This window comes from Loxodonta africana, chromosome 21 (assembly GCF_030014295.1).
Source record: "Loxodonta africana isolate mLoxAfr1 chromosome 21, mLoxAfr1.hap2, whole genome shotgun sequence".
Classification (NCBI taxonomy): domain Eukaryota; kingdom Metazoa; phylum Chordata; class Mammalia; order Proboscidea; family Elephantidae; genus Loxodonta; species Loxodonta africana.
Genome location: NC_087362.1, coordinates 32,493,950 through 32,511,488, shown reverse-complemented (window position 1 = coordinate 32,511,488; position 17,539 = coordinate 32,493,950). Strand labels below are relative to the sequence as shown.

Below are 17,539 nucleotides of genomic sequence, written 5' to 3'. Positions count from 1 at the left end.
GAGGCGCCGCACCTCAAGTTTCTCGTTCGCGGCTCTCCCCGGAAAGCGGTTTTTCCACCGCCTGCCGGAAAGCAGCGCGGCCCGGCTTTTTACGACGTCCTCCGCGCTCGCCTCCTTCCGCTCCACGGTGACCTACGCGTGACCGGGTGAGGGGCGGAGTCTTCCTCGATCCCGTGGTGCTCCGCGGCGCGGTCCGTTCTCTTCCGGTCGCGAAGAGCCGGGACGTAGAGGGCGATAGCGGTGGGCAGCGGCTGGGCGGCGGAGGCAGGTCAGGCTGGGGGCGGTGGGCGCCAAGCAGGGAGGCTGGGACGCGAGGAGCCCGCGGGCTCGCGCGGGCAGCCCGGCGGCTCGGTGCTGAGCGGGGTACGGCGGTTGGGCCTCGGAATCCGGTGACATTGAGTCCCTTCCGCGGGGTCTCCGGGCTCGGGGGTCGCTGGGTCGCGGCCTTTGTGCCGCCCAGAGGCGCTCGGCCCGGCTTCCCCTGCCAAGACGCGGCTCCGGGCTGTCTTCGGGCCCTGACCTTGAGGTGCCCGATGGCCGAGTGTGCGGGCCCCGGGAGGCGGTGCCGGCGTCCCCGGTGCAGCCTCGGCCCTCACCTCTTCGAACAGTCTCAGTGCCACCGCCCAGGATTAACGGGCCTCTTGGAGAGACGCTCCGTTTCCCGGTCTGGAAGGCATGGCCCACGCCCGAGGAGAAAAGCGAGATGGGAGCGAGTTCTGCCCTGACGTCATGCCTCTGTTTTGTCTTAATGGGGGTATTTTCCGAATGCGTTCGGGAATCTTTATGTTGTCAACAGTCCTCTGAAGGAACTGATTTTAAGGAAGCGTGGTTAGTAGGGTAGATGGGCTTGAATCAGAAAGAGCCCTGGTGAGAGTTGGGTCATCTAGGTCACCATTGTGCAGGAATCGGACGTGGACCGCGCTCTTTTTTGCTGTATTCTCTCTGATTGCTCCTTCCAATCTTATATGCACATATTAAAAAAAATTTTTTTTTATTAGGCTTGTAGTAAATACTCAGTTGAATCTAATGCATGCCAGTACCTGTGAGCTGTTACTGTTTCCAAAGAGTAGAGCCTGTCCTGGCAACACAGGCTTGTTCAAAGTCTCTTTATTACGTTTTTCTTCCTTTTTTTTAAAAAAAGTTCATTATCAATCCCTGAAGCCTGTATTACAGTGCTTGGTTTATAACAAAACGGTGTAAAAACATGCTGTAAAACCTCATCCTGAGTTATTTTGTGAGTTAGTGATGAAAAATGGGTCGTTTATATTGGGGAGAAGCAGAAAAACAAAAGAAACAAGAAACAAAAATAAATGAACTTCCGAGATCACTGGGATGGAAAAAAAGAATCATTCTTGGTAGGTGTTTGCTTTCTTTTGCAGAGAAGGTGTATGTTTTTATTTTTCAGAATGTTGGCTACCAGGATATTTAGCCTAATTGGCAAGCGATCCATCTCCACCTCGGTGCGTGTGCATGCACACGGTAAGTATAATTTTCTTACTTTTAAAACTGAACAAAGTTTTGCTCCTGTTGTGAGGGCCTCTCCTGGGCACTGGAGTTTCAGACAAAGACGACTGAGCTCCTGACAACTGCTGTTGAGGAACTTTAGGGAAACGTAAATATTTTAACAGGGCATGGTTCTGAGTTTAGGAATCTTCGCTTATACTGGTTTTTTATTCTTCCCCTTTCCTTTCTTCCTGCCCATTTTTTTCAGATTTAGTTTAAGTTTTATCCCGTTCAGAATCTTCTCCACCATGTCTGACCTTAATAGACTTTTCCTCCAAACTCACAGCTACTTATTTTCAATACTGTTTACATTATAGAGGAGATGGAAGTGAATGAAATTAGACTTTATAGACCAAGCCGGGTTTAAATTTTAATTCTATTTTGGACAAGCTATTAAATTTAGAAGTCTGTTTCCTCGCTTGAGATATGCATAAAGAGCTTAGCACAGTGGCACATAGCAAGCTTAGCTCTGCATTTGTCAAGCATCTTCTTTGTACAACACACTGTTAGGCTCTGAGAGGAAAGAGAATATGAGATATGAATGTTTACAGTCTGGTGAGGGACAGACACAAACGAAGAGAGCTGTCTTAGTCATCTAGTGCTGCTGTAACAGAAACACCACAAGTGGATGGCTTTAACAAAGAGAAATTTATTTTCTCACAGTGTAGTACGCTAGAAGTCCAAACTTGGGGTGTCAGCTCCAGGGGAAGACATTCTCTCTCTTGTACCTGGAGAAAGGTTCTTGTTGTCAATCTTTCTCTGGACTAGGAGCTTTTCTGCGCAGGAACCCCTCATCCCCAAAAGCTCCTCATACACATTTGTGGTCATTTTAAACTTCTATACAAAGCCAATTTCTATCTCCTTAGAGTGGTATAGTGGCCATGGATTACTAATTACACATTATGTTTTTGCCCAGAGTATAACCTGCAGCCTGTCTTGCTTCAGTTGTTCTTGCCCCGCCTTTCTGAGCTTATCACACAGTACTTTTTTTTTTTTTTTCTGTGCACACAGTACTTTTAAAAAAAAATTCTTTATTGTGCTTTAAGTGAAAGTTTACAAATCAAGTTAGTCTCATACAAAGAGTTATACACACCTTGCTTTGTACTGTAGCTCCTCTCCCTCTAATGAGACAGCACACTCCTCCTCTCCCCTGTATTCCCCGTGTCCATTCAGCCAGCTCCTGGCCCCCTCTGCCTTCTCATCTCACCTCCAGACAGGAGCTGCCCACATAGTCTCGTGTCTACTTGAGCCAGGAAGTTCACTCCTCACCAGTATCATCTATTTTATAGTCCAGTCCAATCTGTCTGAAGAGTTGGCTTCGGGAATGGTTCCAGCCTTGGGCTAACACAGGGTCTGGGGACCATGACCTCCAGGGTCTCTTTAGTCTCAGACCATTAAGTCTGGTCTTTTATGAGAATTTGAGACCTGCATCCCACTGTTCTGCTCTGTCAGGGGTTCTGTGTTGTGTTCTCAGTCATTAGTGGTAGCCTGGCACCATCTAGTTCTTCTGGTCTCAGGCTGATGTAGTCTCTGGCTTCTGTAGCCCTTTCTGTCTCTTGGACTCATCTTTACCATATGCCTTTGGTATTCTTCATTCTTCTTTGCTCCAGGCAGGTTGAGACCAATTGATGCCGTCTTAGATGGCTGCTTGCCCCAGCCGCCTCTCACCAAAGTGGGATGCAGAATGTTTTTGTAATGCATTTTGTTATGCCAGTTGACCTAAATGTCCCCTGAAACTATGGTCCCCAACCCCTGTCCCTGCTACTCTGGCCTTTGAAGCGTTGTATCCAGGAAACTGCTCTGCTTTTTTATGGTTTAGCCCAGTTGTGCTGACCTTTCCTGTATTGCGTGTTGTCTTTCCCCTCACATGAAATAGTTTTTGTCTACTCTCTAGTTAGTGAATACCCCTCTCCCTCCCTCTCCACCCTTGTAACCATCAAAGAATATTTTCTTCTGTGTTTAAACTTTTCCTAGAGTACTTGTAATAGTGGTCTCATACAATATTTGTCCTTTTGCAACTAGTTTCACTCAGCATAGTGTCTTCCGTGTTCCTCCACGTTATGAGATATTTCACAGATTCATTGTTCTTGATCGTTGTATAGTGTTTCATTGTGTGAATATACCAGAATTTGCTCATCTGTTCATCCGTTGATGGGCATGTTGGTTGTTTTCATCTTTTTGCTGTTGTAAACAGTGCTGCAGTGAACAAGGGTGTGTGTATATCTGTCCGTGTGAAGGCTTTTATTTCTCTAGGATATATTCCAAGGGGTGGGATTGCTGGATCATATGGTAATTCTATTTCTAGTCTTTTAAGGAAGCACCAAATTGATTTCTAAAGTGGTTGTACCATTTTGCATTCCCACCAGCAGTGTATAAGTGTTCCAGTTTCTCCACAACCTCTCCAACATTTATTATTTTGTGTTTTTTGGATTCATGCCAGCCTTGTTGGGGTGAGATGGTATCTCATTGTAGTTTTTTTTTTTTTTAATTTTTCTTGTGCTTTAAGTCAAAGTGAAAGTTTACAAATTAAGTCAGTCTCTCACACAAAAACTTATATACACCTTGCTATATACTCCCAATTGCTCTCCCCCAATGAGACAACCTCCTCCCTCCCTGCACTCTATCTTTTTGTGTCCATTTCACCAGCTTGTAACCCCCTCACCCTCTCATGTCCCCTCCAGGCAGGAGATGCCAATATAGTCTCAAGTGTCCACCTGATCCAGGAAGCTCACTCCTCATCAGCATTCCTCTCCAACCCGTTGTCCAGTCCAATCCCTGTCTGAAGAGTTGGCTTTGGGAATGGTTCCTGTCCTGGGCCAACAGAAGATCTATGGGCCATGACCACTGGGGTCCTTCTAGTCTCAGTCAGGCCATTAAGTCTGGTCTTTTCACAAGAATTTGGGGTCTGCATCCCACTGCTCTCCTGCTCCCTCAGGGGTTCTCTGTCGCGTTTCCTGTCTGGGCAGTCATCGGTTGTAGCGGGGTACCAGCTAGCTCTTCTGGTCTCAGACTGATGTATCTTGTTGTAGTTTTGATTTGCATTTCTCTAATGGCTAATGATCATGAACATTTCCTTGTGTACTGAATGTCTCCCTTGGTGAAGTACCTGTATATATCCTTTGACCATTTTTTAACTACATCACACAGTACTTAAAAAACAAAAAGAACAGCCAAAACTGTTTCTCCCTGTTTGCTCATTGCCCCAGCCCCTGGCTGTGTTTCGTCCCTCAGATATACCAAGCTGGTTCCTCCAGCCTCAGAGCCACTGAGTTGTGGTTGGCTAATCCTTTTACATCATTCTATCAGTGCAAATGTTATTTCAAAAGGCTCCTTCCTGAACCCCCCGTTCTAAAGACACTCCCATCATACACTACCTGCCTTGCTTTTCTCATAGCCCTGGCATGCTGCGTGTTACCTTGTGCGTCTGTGTATCATGTGTCTGCCTCCAGTGTATACTTCTTGAGGCCACGGGCCTTGCATGTCCCACTCCAGCACGTACTAGGCAGATAAATGAGACAAACTGCAGTCCATTGGACATATCTTATCCTTTTTAACTTCTTCATATATAAATGCTATGTGACTGTGCAAACCTGTTGTCAATATAAAATATTAATACGGGATACCGTTAGTAGTTGCTGTGATCAACTTGGGTATATGTATGGTGAGTCATCTGATTGAGAGGGGAGCTCGAATTTGCCACATTTTACCATCAAAACACTCAACAGCAGCAAAAAATCGTCAATGTAGAAGACAGATGATAAGCATTCATTAGAATGCAAACCCTTTAGTTTTCTCTCTCTTTTTCTCAAGGAACATTTGGTGTGTTAATGTTTGCTTTTGTTCCCTATTAGTTTGGACACCAGGCAGACCTAGAGGACCCCGGGCAACGCTGAGACCATGAGTTGGCCACCCCGCTGTAGAAATTGCAGTCTTATACATAGACTGCTATGAGGTTATGAGAATTTACATCTAGCTTTTTTTTTTACTAAGATGTCATTCACATAACGTACAGGATTTCAAGTGTACAATTCAGGGGTTTTTAATTATTCACAGAGCTGGGAACCATCACCACAATCAATTGTTTTTAACGTTTTCTTCGTCATAGTTGACATCTGTTTTTAATAACTGATGTGTTAGTTGAGTGCTTTAAACCTTTTAGAGCCTTTGGAGGGAGGGCTGAACTTGCTAACAGTTTTCAGTCACAACCATTATTTTTTAGTATATTCTCACTTTGATAGAATTTTAAAGTTAGAAAATAATTCTAGCCATCTTTACCTCGAAACTTTTGGGGATGACGTTGGGTATAGATATATAAGTGCGTTAACCACTTGTGTGGGTAAGATAAGCATCTAGAGAAACTACAGCACTCTGTTTAAGGCTTAATGTTTTCTTTCACTGTTAACACGATTTGGGAGATTTTAATAACTGGAGCTACGTAGTGGAGGGGGAGCAATTTTTTTTGCAGGACCGTTCTTCTAGACAAGTTTGGAACAAAGCGTTTTTGCAAACGTTGGATAGAACTGAAGAAACAACTTAGAGCAGTGGGAAAATCCCGAATGAAAAGATACGCCTTTCTTTCCTGCTGTCTGGCTTTCCTCCTTTTGTGTGATATATGTGCAGACACTCATTTTGAGGCCCTAAAACAGCAGAGAAGCAAACAGCAAAAGTCCCCGTTCACGTCTCTCCTCTCATTAGTGACAATTTGTGGTTTCCTCTTCTAGGACTTTTTTGTGTGTTTTATTTACATATATGCGTGAACCTATACAAACACAAAAAGTTGTTCTGTGGCTTGCCTTTTTCATTTAACTTGTTAATACACATTATGTTTATTGTTTCCCACCTCTGGAGTGGAAGCACTGCTAGGCGGTGTCTTTGATTTGTTCACTGATGGTCCCAGGTGTCTGGAACCATGTTTAGCACGGGGTAGGTGCTTGGCCAGTATTCGTGGAGTAAATGAGCAGATGACTCCATGACACAGGTTTCTAAGGAGACACTGTAATCTTTTCCCTCAGCCTCTGTTGATCACAGACTGCTTGCAGTTTTTTTGCTACTGTAAACAAAGCTGCAGGAATCATCTTTTCATATATCGTTTCTGAAACACTTGTTTTTTCTATGAATTGCATATTATGTTTGTGCTTCCTCATTAGTTTGGGTTACATCAGAAGGGCCTTCATTTAGGTCCATCTCTAGCCCAGGGCAGGGGACCCTGAGAGCAGTTGTCCACCTTTGGACTTGGTGGCAGGAGGTGTGCAACTTCAGGAGGGCTGGGTCCCCAAGCTTGTCAGCATTTACGAATGGCAGGCTTCTGCTGTGATAGGAAGTATTTCCTGTGAACCGTCTGCCCAGCAGCCTCATTCTGTGGTCTGGGGCCACGCAGGACAAGTCCGCTCCCTGTTCCATACCCGGCCCTTCAGCTGCCAGAAAAAAGCAGTCATGGTCCCTGAGAGGTCTGAAGTTCCCAGTGTGTATGTGCCAACGTGGTTTTTTTTTTTTTTTTTTTTACAAGTACCACCATGTTGTGACTCTTAGCCTATGTGAATTTTACACGTATTCAATTTGTTTTTAGGAAGCGTTGTAAAGACGGAAGAGTATTCTCTCCCAGCGTATGTTGACCGGCGTGACTACCCCTTGCCTGATGTGGCCCATGTCACGAACCTTTCTGCCCAACAGAAGGCCTTGAAAGAGAAGGAGAAGGCCGCCTGGAGCACCCTCTCCATTGATGAAAAAGTTGAATGTGGGTATTTATGGGAATTACAGTCATACACAGTTTGGCCTAATCTATTTAATAGCGACATCTTCAATTCTGACGTTGCTTGTAGCTTCTACAGAGCTGGAAGGAAAGAGCTTCACGATCGGACCTGTCTCTTAATATCCCCCCAAAGGAAAGTGAGGGTCAGGTGTCTGTGTCAGCCTTGTGGAGGGCAGCCTGGGGTCGCGGGAGCAGGAAAGCAGCTGGGAGGTCAGGATCCCTGGGTTCTAGTTCTGGCTTAGTGTAACCTTGTGACTTAACCAGTGACTGGTTTTGCAGGCCTGGGTCGGGGCCCAGGAATCTGTTTAACAAGCATCCCAGGTGAGTTTTCTGATACGGCAAGATTAGGAAACAGTCCTGTAGGGGATGGCTATCAAGGCTTATGTGTTGCCCACCTACGCTGCTAGCCTCAGGTTGGAAAAAACTGTCTTATTTCCTGTTTCCTTTAGGATTAGAGAGGAAGTAAAGTGCTGCTTAGGAGAACTTTGCCAGGGCTTTGCTGTAGTCTTCCTTTTTGTAAGACCAAAATGGAAAACATTTGATTTTGATTAAGCTGCTTTCCTTTTTTGTGTGTGGTAAATATATATATTTAACAAAATATTTGCCATTCAACGATCTCTATGTGTACAGTTCAGTCACATTACTTATGTTTATCATCCACCACCCTTACCTGTTGCCAGATTTTTCCATCACCCTCAACAGAAGGTCAGCATCCCCTAGTACCTGCTTTCTTAATGTGAGAGTAGAGAACAGGCATTCAGTTGGTGAAGATGTTAAGTGCCAAGGCACCACCATTCCAAAGAGATTGAAGGAGGAGAAATTCCATCCTCAGACTCTGCTCTCAAATAGGGACACATAGTCACAGAGATTTCTTTGTCCGATGATCCCTGCTGGCAGTGAGGTTTGTAGCCTTGTGTCCTCACCAGGGGCCATTAAATAGAAAGCCACAGGCCGAGGACATAGGTTTGGGTCTGCAGCCTGCTCTGCAGTAGCTTTGTGGTACATTGGCTGAGTCCTTTCCCTCTCTGGGCCCCAGCCCCTCATTTCTGAAAGAGTTGGACCAGGTTAACTCAAGGCTCCTTATCACTCCAGAGAGGTCTCCGTCCTAGCAGCCTGGGGCCTATAGCCGTTGTTAAGGCCACCAGTTCCATCTCTCTGCCAAAATTCTCACGTGAGCCAGCCTCCAGCTGCCTGGCTGATAACACGTGGCCTCCCTGGCCTCAGCGCACCCTTGCAGTATGTCTTTCAGCAGTGGGCACCAGGGCAGGCCTGCTTGCTGGTGCTGTGGGGAGGGAAGAATGTATAGTGGGACCTGACCACTGCGGTGTGCATGGGCTGGGTGCTTGACCCGGGGGAGTGCCAGCCAACTGCGTACTGAGGACCACAGCCTGGCTCTGCAGCCTGGCTCCACCCTTACTCCTTGTGTGTCCTTGATGAAGTGACCCTGCGCCTTAACGGTCATCTCTGTAAAAATTATAGTACCTGCTGCCTAGGACTTTTGGGAGGACTAAATGAAATGAATTTTAAATGAAACGAAACATATGAAGCGCTTAGGACAGTGCTTCGATCCCAAGAGATACTGGCTATTACTTTATTTTGGTCAAAATAGCATTTTGCTAGGCATCACTGGAAAGAGTGTGTGAAAGAGTTTTTACTCGTTTTTTGGGGTATGAGTTCTACCCCTGGTGGTACAGTGGGTAAGCACTCGGCTCCTAACCGAAAGGTCAACAGTTTGAACCCACCAGCCGCTCCTCAGGATAAAGATGTCTTAGTCTGCTTCAGTAAAGATTACAGCTTTGGAAACCATACAGGAAGCACTCTGTTCTGTAAGGTTGCTATGAGGCAGAATTGACTTGATGGCAGCGGGTTTTTATTTTTTTGTTTGTCCTAGAGAATGGCAGAGTATAGGGGGTTGGTATGTTGTGTTTCTGTTGGGGCTGTTTCTGTGGCCCCCTTTCTTTGCCTCTTGGCTGGGTCCCGACCCAGGCCCTTTTCTTTGTGCTTATGGGGCTGGGTGCACACGCACACGCATGTGCACACACAGTGAGGAGCAGGGCCACAGGCGCAGAGCAGCTGATGTTGGTAGTGGACCGGATGTGTGGATGCAGCCTCTCAGTGCATTTGCTGTGAGTGACTTTGTTTGTTGTCAGTTACTGAGAGGAGATCAGCAAACATTTACTGATAAGTAATAAAGAGTCATGAAAATAACGCGAGTTAATAGAACTTTATGCTGTAATTTAAAGAAATAATTACAATGATTTTTTTTCACCCAAAGCAAACTGCATGTGTTTTCTTTCCTCCTTCACCCTTTGTGTGTGTGTGTGTGTGTGTGTGTGAGCGTGTCTGAGTGAGCATGTGTGAGACCGCACACATACATGAGTGTGTATGTGTGAAAGCATGTCTGAGTGTGTGTGTGTGTGTGTGTGAGAGAGAGAGCCAGCACATGCATGTGTCAGCATGGGGTGTCCTCTGGTCTGTGCTGCACCCAGTGCCGTATTTCATCCCTGCTCAGATGAGTTGTGTTGGGGACAGATGGCTGAGCATGGTGGAAAAGGGAGCTGTCAGTCCATGTAGCTCCTCCTGGCTGCAACCTGGCTCTTCCTTCTATTCCAGTGTACCGCATTAAATTCAATGAGACCTTTGCGGAAATGAATAGAAGCACAAATGAGTGGAAGACAGTTTTGGGCGGTGCCCTGTTCTTCATCGGCGTCACTGCGATCCTCCTGTTGTGGGAGAAGCTCTATGGTGAGTAGAGAGGAGAGGGCAGTGGTGCCTGGAGAAGGTCTCAGGTGAAAACTCACAGCTGGGACAGCTCCATCTTCCGGTGCCCAGTGGAGGGCTGTGGGAGTGGCACCCCAGGATGGTGACCTCCATTCCAGGGTCCATCTTGGGATTGTTCACCACGTCTTGGGACACTGGCTCACATTAGCTGAAGTCGTGGATGGTTGACTTGTGGGCCTCACTTGTCTGGCGTGGAAATGCTTCCATAGTTTCTCCAGCACACCGCACCCAGTAGCAGTGTATCTGCTAACCCAGTCAGCTAGCTACCCACTGGTGGCTTAGGGAAGACCCCATGAGAGAAGGGAATGCATTCATCCAAGGGCTGTTAGAGGGCTGCATCTCAGTGACCAGCATTCTGGGGCTTCCAACCTCAGGGTTTCTAGCATCCTTTTCCTGGGTTTTCTCTATCAGGCACAATAAGCATTTTCTCACTTTGAGAAACTTGGTCGTGGGTTAATAATAGACCCTGTTCCTATATTTGATCCCCCAAGTCATCTTTGGTTCTGTGTGTGCTACATACTAGTCTGTAGACCCTACTGTCTACTTCCTGTAGAGGAAATATTCTGTTTTTAGTTTATTTTATAGACAAAGGAATCATTTACAAATACTGAGAGCTGTTAGCGCCCAGAACTGAGCACCTATGTGTTTGAGTGGGTGCTGGCGTGGCAGACGATGCTGCTGGCCATCTTGCCAGCGTGTGGAGACCTAACCCACCTAGCTTACTGGCTTAGAAACCACTTGTAAAGACTGCCTTGCCTCATGCCGTTGTTTTGAATCGTAGTATATGGCCCCGTTCCGCACACCTTTGAGGAGGAGTGGGTGGCCAAGCAGACCAAGAGGATGCTCGACATGAAGGCCAACCCAGTCCAGGGATTTTCTGCCAAGTGGGACTACGACAAGAATGAGTGGAAAAAATAAGAACCCACCGTTCATGTGTTTGAACCTAACTTGTTCCTTCGCCTCCATGCAACTCAGCATATTTACTGGAAACTTGTTATGTAAAACGGTGACAATGCTAATAAATGACCAGTTTACAGTGCAATCCTTTGTGGAAGTGTCTGTTGTTTGAAATACAATAGCTTTCTCTGAAGGATCTTAAGTAAATATATATATTTTTGACAGTGGCCAAAAAAAAAATCGTATCTTTAAGCTATATGAGTTATATGTATGTCAAAATTAAAAATATAGAGTCCTTTATTGTTGGACATTTTGGGTTTTTGACAAGAGATTTTCACATAAGGGTAAGATTCTGTTATAGTAACCAGATTGACAGGGAAATGACCATGGGTCACTTTCCTCCTGGGACTGCCCCCTTCTCGGTCCCTGAAGTCTTCGGTGTTGGAGTAGGCGACCACCAGCTTGGGAAGGGCAGAGTGGGTCCGGGTGCCCAGGCTGAGGTCTGGATGATGGACTTGTTTCCTTTGTCTGCTTATGGACTGATTGGTCCCCTGGCTCCTCTCCATCTAAGTTCCATCTTTTGCTAGCAGGTGTGGGAGCCTCATCCTGCTGCTACCCTGCCACTTAAGCATCTACCCCGTGTTGATCTCTGTGGAGGCCCTGCTTGGAGAAGCCCAGCCTATCCTTGAATAAAACTGCAGGAAGAAGGCAGCAGAGATGGCTGGTGCAATGGGGTCTCCACCCACGGCTAGTGGGTAGGAGTGGGAGGGTGGCCCATGAGAAACCCAGCTGTAACTGGAGAGGAAAACAGAACCCTTAGAGCTTGACCAGAGAATTTCACAGGGAAGGGGCCCTAGGTAGCTGGAAAGATTGAACTATTAAAGCACAGGGTAAATGTCTGTGATTGTAGTGTCTTCCTGCTGCTTTAGAAATGCTCTTGATCTCTTTTTCTCAAAGGGCCCACTGGCCTCCTTGGGAGGCCTTCTTGCTTCTGGGGAAGAAAGGAAATGCCAGGAGCTGTACGGTGTGGAGTCCTGCTAGTGGGACTGAATGTGGACCCCCTAATGGCTTAAACCATGAAGCTTCTGTCTACTCCTGGGCAATGCCATTTCCAGCTCCTTCTCAAGGAGGGCCCCTACTATGAGGCTGAGCACCTGACCTGGTGGAAGGTCAGCCCGCCTCCCCTTGCCCCTTGCCTGGCTCTTCTGTCCCTTTAACAGCCATCCATGGAGCACCTACTCTGGGCCAGGCACTGTGCTGGCTCATCATCTCTACCATCTCCCTCAATCCCTGGGACAACCCCAAGAGGCAGGGGTGGTTACCCCCGATTTAGATGATGGAGCTGAATGGAGTCTGGGAAGGCAGAGTCATTTGCCTGAGTGAAAGCTAGTAAATGGTGGAGATAGGACTTAAACTACAGGGTCATCTGTCTCATGAAGTAGCTCCGACCTGAGTCTCCCTGAGTTTGGGTTCCCAGGGAATAACCAGGTTCTTCACGACTGTCGCCTCTTCCCACTTAGGAACCTGCTCTCCTGAATTGGCTAAGGGAATTACAACTTGTATATCAGTTTCCAGATTCCAAAATGGGGCTATTGACTCTTGTGACTATCGACGTCCTTTTACTATTATTTAGTGGGAATTTGAGAGGGAGCCGGGGTTAATGCGTAGATCCAACCTACCGTCCTTCAGCCTGAGGTCTACTTAACGGACATTTATTGACCATCTGTGTGTCCCAGGGATGCCATGGTGATCATGACCCACATGGCCCTTCCCCTCACAGGTTCATATTCTAGTGAGGAAGACAGATAACAAGCAAGTACAAAGTTTAATACGTGCTCTGAAAGGGGCTAACGGAGAGAAGATTTTGGGAAGATTTTAGAGGTTGGTTGGAGGAGCCCTCACGGAGGAGGTAACATTTATGCTGAGACTTGAAGAGTGAGAAGGAACCCTTCGTGCCGGAAATTGGGTGGAGCTGGTGGGTGGCAGATGGAAAGAGTTACAGGCTTGGAGAGCAGCAGACAAAAATGCTCTGGGGCAGGGAAGAGCTTGGTGTGCTCCAGGAACTGAACTGGCCTGAACACTCTGAGAAGATAGAGCCCCATAGGCCTTGGGAAAGAGGCGAACTGAATTCTAGGTTCAGTGGGAAGCTGACGGGCGTTTTAAATGAGGGAGTGACAAGAATTTTTTTTTTTTTTTGCCAATTCAACTCTTTACAGGTGTACAACTAATTGACATCAATTAAAATAATTGCCTGTGCAACCCTACCCTTAATGTGATTTTTCCATCACTGTTAACACCTCTCTCTTTTCCCTTCCCTCCCACCACTGATAACCACAAACAAACTTTGATCATTATACATTTGCATTTTCTTCAAGACGTGGTTCTTGCTGCTGTGTAGAGCTTGGGAGGAGAGAAGGCTGGACCAAAGGCCCAGTCAAGAGGCTACTGCTGAAGTCTGGAGAGAGACGGTGGTGGCTGGACCAGGCTAGGGGTATGGATATGGCAAGAAGTGGATGGATTTGATGTACGTCTTCAAGGCAGAACAAATAGATCCTGGTGATGGATTGGATGTCAGGGTGGGGGCGAAGGGGAAAAGAAGAGTTAAGGATGACTGCTAGGCTTCTGGTTTGAATTAACACAGTGGATGGTGGTGCCATTTATTGAGATGGGAAAGATAGGAGTAGGCAGATGGGACAGCTTTTTATTGGGGGCAGGTAGAGAAGAGTTTTATTTCGAATATGTTATATTTGCCATGTCCGTGAGGTGTCAACTAGTAGTTTGAAATGTAATTTTGGAGCTCAAAAAAAAAGTTTCAAGTTCAAGATGTAAATCCAGGAGTCATCAGTAGATAGATGCCATATAAAGGCATGGAAATGAATGAAATCACTGAGGAAGGTGTAGAGAGGAAGGATGGTCAGGACTGAACTTTAAAGAGCATCTATATTTTAAAGATTGGGAAAAGAAGGATTCAACGAAGGAGACTACTTTGTGAATTTGCCTGTTTTGAAATTACAGAACATTTGTCTTGCGTCTGGCTGCTTTCACTCAGCATAATATCTTCAAAGTTCATTCATGTCGTAGTGTGTATTAGTACTTTGTTCCTTTTTATGGCTGGATGATATTTCACTGTATGGACCTCCCACATTTTGTGTATCCTTTTATCTGTGGTTGGACACTACTTGGGTTATTATTGGGTGTCATGAATAGTGCTGTTACAACCGTTCATGTACAAGTCTTTAAGTGACATATGCTTTCATTTCTCTTGAGTACGTACCTAGGGATAAAATTGCTGGGTCATTTAGTAGTTTTATAAAATTTAATTCTTGAGGAACCGCCAGGCTGTTTTCCACAGCGGCTGTACCATTTCACATCTCCACAGTGACATGCGAGGGTCCCATCCTGTGAGAAGCCCAGGCACAGGTAGAGGACAGCATGGGGCAAGGCCAAGGAGGTTGAGGAGTTTCCTGTGACCTCCCCACACAGCCCAGAGGCTGTCAGGGGGGATTTGAGAGCCTGGGGACCCCAGGGAACCTTGTTTCACAAGTGTTCCAAAACAACGTCACCATGGGAGGTGTGGTTACCTTGTGCTTAAGTCCTTTTTCACGCTGGAGCTGAAGTGCCAGCCCAAAAGCAGGGGCTCAGGTGCCTTTTAAAGGGCTGTCTTCAGCCTGCAGGCACCTCAAACCTGTGTGACTGAAGCTGTTGGAACCTGTGTCTTGGAGAGTTAGACTCTGTCAAGGATGGGCATCCTTGGTGCTCACATTCTAAGCCCAGGGCAGCAGAGGGCACCATGAAACCGAACCTCCAGAAAAGGGTTCCCAGGCAGGAGCAACTGGGGGCTTATCTTCAGAGCGTCTTCCAGACCAGAGGGAAAGGCGTGATGGCGCATTTCTTCACACATCTTTTTCCTCACATGTCCTCTTGTCTTGTTCTGCGCCTGCAGCCAGGGTCCTCCAGACGGGTTTCTGGCTGAGCCCATTACTCACAAGGTGATCCCTGAGGTTTCCTCTCTCCCGGCTGCCCTTTCTCTGTCTTCCTGCAGAGCTTCTGTGGCCTGTGCAGACATCCTGCTGCAGGTGCTGGCTCTGCAGGCATGAAACATTCCTCTCCAGGGATTCTGTGCACGGATCCTGGCTTGGCCCAGATCCTAAAAGCAAAATGCACTTTTTACAAGGGTGATGTAGGCTCACACGTGGCTTTATGAGCCATTTGCATGGAGTTCCTGGCATTCCTACTCCTAATCCTAGTGCACAAGGACTTTATAGGACAAAGCCTGGCCCAGAGGTCAGGTGTGTGTCACAGACTCAGACCTGGATGTGAGCGCTGGCATGCTGCCTTTGTGCCTTATTCCTCACTACAGCTAGAGGTAGTCGGTTATGACCCCTATTTACAGATGATGGGGTGGAGATGTTCAGTGATGTGCCCAAGGTCACACAGCCAGGAAACGTGGGCTCTGTCCCCTCGAAGACTGATCTCTGCATGAGATGTTGCTGTTTTTGCTTGAGCACCCTGTACAGTGCTTGGCACAAGAGTAGGCGTTCGGTGTTTATTAAATAAATGAAGAACAGATCAACTTCTAAGGGTCTTCTCAATCAACTTCCTTGTCTTTTGGCCTTTTGCCCCCCTAACCACATTGAAAGTCAACAGCAAAACCAGCTCAGCCCTGGGTGCCCACTGTTCTCTACCTGACCACTGTCCGCCTGAGCCTTCCCTTCCTGGACCCGCCCTGCAGGCTTCTCAGTAAACGTAGTCGTATGATGCAACTCCAGGCCCAGTTGGGTGCCATGTCATCTGCCAGGGCATGGATTGTGGGTGATTGAGTAAGCAGGAGTTCTTGAAGGACTACAGATCCTCATGGATGCTTCAGCCACTACTCTCCAAATGCATACAGCGAGGCGCTATGCAAGTCTGCGGACGAGGGAGACCAGCTTGTCCTGTTTCACCCAGGGCCTCCCCAGTTTCTGAACTGAAGCCCTGAGTCCCTACTGTTGTCATCTAACAGATTTAAACACCCATTACTGTTGTGGGGGAAACCCTGGTAGAGCAGTGGATAAGAGCTATGGCTGCTAACTAAAATGTCAGTAGTTCGAATCCACCAGGCACTCCTTGGAAACCATGTGGGGCAGTTCTACTTTGTCCTATAGAGTTGCTATGAGTCGGAATCGACTATGACGGCAATGCGGTTTTTTTTTTTTTTTTTTTTTTGGTTTACTGTAGTGGAAAATAGCTCCAACTGCCGACTTCTTGTAATTTACTGAAAAGAGCTGAATATGGGGCATTTAGAGGGTCCTGACAAAATCAGTGCGTGAGCAGGACAACATCATTAAACACAAAACACGTCCATAGAGGACATCTGGCAACATAACACATGCTGAGTCCCAGGCAGATAGGGAGGGCTGATCACCCTACCGAGGAGTCCCGGTAAGAACCGGTGTCCTTCCTGAGGAATGCTTGCACGTTATTAGGAAATTCACAATGACACAGGCCTTCATTCCATGGTTTCTCAGCCCAGGCTGCCCGTCAGAATCACCTGGGAAACATTTTACAGGCATTGCTGCTTGGCCTCACCCAGGTGCATCTTCAGGGCTTAGAAGCTCTCCAGGTGATGCTAACACAGGCCCTAACCACCACACCAATCGCCAAGTTGCCTGGTCCTAAGAGGTCTCTGGAAAATGGATTGAAAACACAGATTTCTGGACCCCAACCCAGAGCTCCCAAATCAAACTCTCCAGGGGAGGCCCTAGGAATCTCTGGTCAACAAGCCCGCAGGTGCTCCTCGAGGTCAGGTCAGGATGCACCACCCATTAATGGGATCCCAGCTGCTCAAACAGCCTGGCAGGGAAGGACTGGAGGACCGGAAACGACCTCCCCCAGCACTGCACCCACTTGCCTACATTTGTGTCTGGACCTTGGGCAGGCCACTTAACTCCTCTGCCTCGTGTGCAGTGGACATCCTACCTGTGCCTACTTCATTAGGACAGGAAGAACTTAATTTGATTGTGCACATCAAGCATTTAGCACAGTGTCTGATTGTTATTTGCAGTAACAGCAAAGAGGATAAGAGATAAAACACGTGTAGCACATCGCGAAGGAGCCCTGGCAGCACAATGATTAAAGCAACAGCTGCTAACCAAAAGCTTGGTAGTTTTAACCCACCCAGTGGCTTTGTGGGAGAAAGACCTGGTGTCTTAGTCATCTAGTGCTGCTACAACAGAAATACCACAAGTGGATGGCTCTAACGAAGAGAGGCTTATTTCATCACAGTAAAGTAGGCTAAACATCCAAATTCAGGGCATCAACTCCGGGGGAAGGCTTCCTCTCTCTGTGTCGGCCTTCTCATCAACCTTCCCCCCAAACTAGGAGCTTCTCCATGCAGGGACCCTGGGTCCAAAGGACACGCTGTGTTGCCGGCACTGCTTTCTTGATGATATGAGGTCCCCCCTCCCCCCGCTTTGGTTCCCTTTTATCTTGAGAGATAAAAGGTGGTGCAGGCCACATCCCAGGGAAACTCCCTTTACATTGGGTCAGGGATGTGACCTGGGTAGGGGTGTTACAACCCCACCCTAATCCTCTTTAACATAAAATTACAATCTCAAAATGGAGGACAAC

At 47.1% G+C, this 17,539-nt stretch overlaps 1 protein-coding gene across 2 annotated transcripts; it reads left to right on the top strand.

Annotated features, from left to right (window-relative positions):
• Nucleotides 1-164: 164 nt before the first annotated feature.
• On the top strand, nucleotides 165-11,075 carry LOC100655578 (cytochrome c oxidase subunit 4 isoform 1, mitochondrial). 2 transcript variants are annotated; one of them, XM_003418076.4, is made up of 5 exons: nucleotides 165-268; nucleotides 1,406-1,479; nucleotides 7,070-7,237; nucleotides 9,866-9,997; nucleotides 10,815-11,075. In XM_003418076.4, the coding sequence occupies exons 2-5, from the start codon at nucleotides 1,407-1,409 to the stop codon at nucleotides 10,949-10,951; spliced, it is 510 nt and encodes a 169-aa protein (XP_003418124.1). In that variant the 5' UTR covers nucleotides 165-268; nucleotide 1,406; the 3' UTR covers nucleotides 10,952-11,075. The 2 variants fall into 2 exon arrangements, with proteins under 2 accessions (XP_003418124.1, XP_010596117.1); XM_010597815.3 differs by having other exon boundaries at nucleotides 209-264.
• Nucleotides 11,076-17,539: the final 6,464 nt, after the last annotated feature.